At 29.3% G+C, this 3,788-nt stretch overlaps 1 protein-coding gene across 1 annotated transcript in view; it reads left to right on the top strand.

Moving 5' to 3' along the window:
- Positions 1 to 1,456: 1,456 nt before the first annotated feature.
- LOC108748681 (N-alpha-acetyltransferase 20) overlaps positions 1,457 to 3,788 on the top strand; it is a 4,183-nt gene continuing 1,851 nt past the window's right edge. The window contains exons 1-6 of the mRNA XM_018486958.1: positions 1,457 to 1,641; positions 1,740 to 1,764; positions 2,083 to 2,173; positions 2,261 to 2,390; positions 2,471 to 2,607; positions 2,682 to 2,803. Coding sequence (XP_018342460.1) covers positions 1,589 to 1,641; positions 1,740 to 1,764; positions 2,083 to 2,173; positions 2,261 to 2,390; positions 2,471 to 2,607; positions 2,682 to 2,767 — 522 coding nt within the window. The 5' untranslated portion in view covers positions 1,457 to 1,588 and the 3' untranslated portion in view covers positions 2,768 to 2,803. The remainder of the gene's footprint in view (positions 1,642 to 1,739; positions 1,765 to 2,082; positions 2,174 to 2,260; positions 2,391 to 2,470; positions 2,608 to 2,681; positions 2,804 to 3,788) is intronic.

Below are 3,788 nucleotides of genomic sequence, written 5' to 3'. Positions count from 1 at the left end.
TAAATGATATAAATGATTGATATAAATTTGTGATTATTAACATAAACATCGACGAGATACTCTCAGCAAAATGTTAGCAGGATGTCGACAGATTGGTAGCAGATCAAAAAGGCGTTCAGAAAGAATTACGCCTAGATAACTCTAGTACATTTTTATAATATACGTGACGTAACCTATAGCTCAGAGTCATCTGGGTGTAATTTCTGAACGCAGCCACAAGATGTTAATAGACTGACCACATCATGATAAAAGATAAAAACACCAACGAGATACTATTAAAACCCTCAGCCCTGGGCAAATTTTCGTTACTATCAATGAGTAGTCGTGCAAGGGGATAATTGAAGAATAATGGCGTCACCGATAATTAATAAAAATGTATGATTATTAATATAAATATTATTATTTTATGGAAATTCGCGTGCCTGTTAAAATTTAAATGATTAAGAGTAATAAATTAGTTATACGGTTCTAATTTCATAATTTATTAGTTTTGTAGACATATACATAAAAACTTAAAACTTAATAATAATTGATTTTTATTTAAAACTAATTTTAATGATGTCATCCATTTGATTATCAATAGAGATGATAAATGCAGAAAAAAAATTGTAATTTTTCGGCAATAATAAGATATTATATTATTAAAAGTATACACAATTATTTATACAGCTTTTATTTAATAAAAAAATCACGAATTTAATAATGTGTCATCGAAATATTTATGTTAATAATCATAAATTTTTATTAATTGTCAGTAACGTCATCGTTTTTCAATTATCCCTGGGCTCCAATAATAGTCACAAAAATTTGCCCAGGGCTGAGGATCTTTAAATAGTATCCATGGTGGAAGGGATAACATGATGGGTGCGTTCTTTTAGGTATCAGATTTGACAGTCTCTGCGCATCGGATCTGCCGGCTGCGCAATGAGCAACTCACGATGTAAATAGAAAACTGAGCAAGAAAGATTTCTTTTTATTTATTATATTTTATACTTTTTTTGGACATATATGTATATAAATTTTTTTTATGTCAGCTCGTAATATTCTCATAACGTTTTCATAGATATATAATTACATAATATTTCTTTATATAAATATACATTTTTAATTTTTTTCCTAATTTTTCTATATTTTTTATTATATTTACAATTTATTTTTATTAATTTTTATAAATAAAGTTTAAATTATTTTATTGCAATATTAAGCTTATTCGCGTCACATGCTCTAATATGCTCCAATATGTTTCTACAATAACACTTACTCATTTCAACGAATTTGTTGGATTGCGATGCGAATAAACCTAGTGAGTATTTTGCGAGGAATTTTGACAGAGTGAAAAAAGGATGAAAAGAGAATGAAGTTTAGGTGGTAACTGTGGCAACGCTAGGTAACTTACTTATTTCACGCATGCGTACTCCATTTTGGCCAACACTAACATCAAAGGTGCCGACTGAGTTGCGCTACTGTATATACTGTGTCATGAGCATGGGACAGTAGAAATTGTTCTAAATGTCTTTACTAATCTGTTTTGAACTAAATTTTCTCGACAAGTGAATAAAGTAAATTATTTCGTTTACAACTTTTGAAAATGACGACACTTAGACCCTTCACATGCAATGATTTGTTCAAATTTAATAACGTGTAAGTAATTTTTGACATGTTCTTTTCTTCTAACCTAAAATTCAGTTAAACAATTTTTCATTGTTGTCAATTGTTATGATTATATGTGTTATTTTCAGGAATTTGGATCCACTCACAGAAACAGTATCCTTTATTTTACTTAACATAAAATTAATAACACTATTAGCATGTGCTTTATCATATATAAATCTACAAAAGTTAGATTAATCATCATATAAACATCTGAGTTTTTAAAATAAAATGATAAATCTCAGAAAAAGATTATTTTAAAACCTTTTTATTTATGAATAATTTTATTTAAAATTATTTTATTTATAATAACATTTTCCAAAAAGCCTCTAATGGGAAACTAAAAAGTTTTTAAATTATGAATTACATTTTATTAATATAATATTAAAACTTTTCAATGTATATTCCTTGATTTGTTGCATTTCTACTTAGTATGGACTTTCGTTTTATATGCATTATCTTTCACATTGGCCAGAATACATTCAAGTGGCAGAATCTCCAAGTGGTGAAATTATGGGTTACAGTAAGTTTATTTATTTCCAATATATTCTTGTGAATAAAACAAGTTTTCATTATTTAAAGTTAATATTATTATTTGAAATCATCAAAGTTATGGGAAAGGCTGAAGGTCATGGAGAAAATTGGCATGGTCATGTAACAGCCCTCACAGTTTCTCCTGATTACAGAAGATTAGGTCTTGCTGCAATGTTGATGAAATATCTTGAGGACGTTTCAGAAAAGTAAACTATAATTTATTATATCTAGTTAGTTGTGATCTTATTGATACTTTTTGTTACATATATATTTTTATTTAAATTAGGAAACAGGCGTATTTCGTGGATCTCTTTGTTAGAGTAAGCAACAAGGTGGCTATTACAATGTATCAACAATTAGGATACATTGTGTATAGAACAGTATTAGAATATTACAATGGAGACCCAGATGAAGATGCATATGGTACAGAGTTCTCTATAAAATCTAAAATAAATTTATATATGTGTGAGATATAATAGATATCATCTTATTTTTAGATATGAGAAAAGCCTTATCAAAAGATGTAAAAAAGAAATCTATGATTCCATTAACACATCCTGTAAGACCAGAAGAGGTGGATTGAAGCTTGAATTTCTTGTATCGACACAAAAATTGAAAAGTAAATTATATACAAATTATCTGTACAAATTATAAAATTAACAAATATATAAGAAATAGATGTTAAAAATTTATTATTCTTGTTTATAATAACCTCTATATCATAAAACTTGTGGATGTCTTTTTATAGATGTCTTCTTTATCCTATCTCTTAAATGAATAGTTTGACAGTTGCTATTGACATCTGTAAAATTGTATTAATGTGCAGTTTATTTGTTTTTCTGTACAATAGTACACAATGTTTTTCACTTGTCTCGCTCATACCTTTCCATATGAATAAATAATAAATATAAATGTAAGATGTGAGATAGGCTCCGTAGAATCCGATTCACATAGAGCTCGATTGTATAAATTGCTAGCTCTCTCTGCCTATTTTGATTCTACTAATTTTTTAGAAACGCAAGTCCATTCTGATGGTGATATTTACACGAATAAATGAGTGTAATACGCGTACGATTCCTTCAACTATGTCATGATACACAGGTGCTAATCACCCACGCACAATAGCATTCGATATATTATATAAAAAATTAAGGACAAAATGTCGTTCTTGCATATCTTTGTACTGCTCTCAATAGTTTCGAATTATTCATACAAACATTCACAATGTGCTAAATGAAGCTGAGTACGCGCACCTTAGTCCATCTAGATATTTAAAGGAGATCACGAAGATCTGAGGGATTTTCAAGACGTCTTCCAGAGACCTTGCAGAGATCCTTCGAAAATCGAGACCCACTATTCCACTTGAGACAGACGCATAGTAGTGTAATTTCGAAAATTACAAAATCGTCGAAGTTTTACACGTATTGCACGAAAGCCCTACTTTCAGCTCATAATTTGTAACCGCTAGAAGGAAGACGTTTACTAGTTACGTAGGACACGTCAAACGAGTACAAAACTTCTCTCTTTCTCTCTCTCACTCGCTTTCTGTGTGTGTATGTGTGTATGTGTATGCATATATATATGTGTGTGTGTGTGTGTGTGTA

Source organism: Trachymyrmex septentrionalis, unplaced genomic scaffold, assembly GCF_001594115.1.
Source record: "Trachymyrmex septentrionalis isolate Tsep2-gDNA-1 unplaced genomic scaffold, Tsep1.0 scaffold24, whole genome shotgun sequence".
In the NCBI taxonomy this organism is placed as follows: domain Eukaryota; kingdom Metazoa; phylum Arthropoda; class Insecta; order Hymenoptera; family Formicidae; genus Trachymyrmex; species Trachymyrmex septentrionalis.
This window is presented reverse-complemented; position numbering and strand designations above follow the sequence as displayed.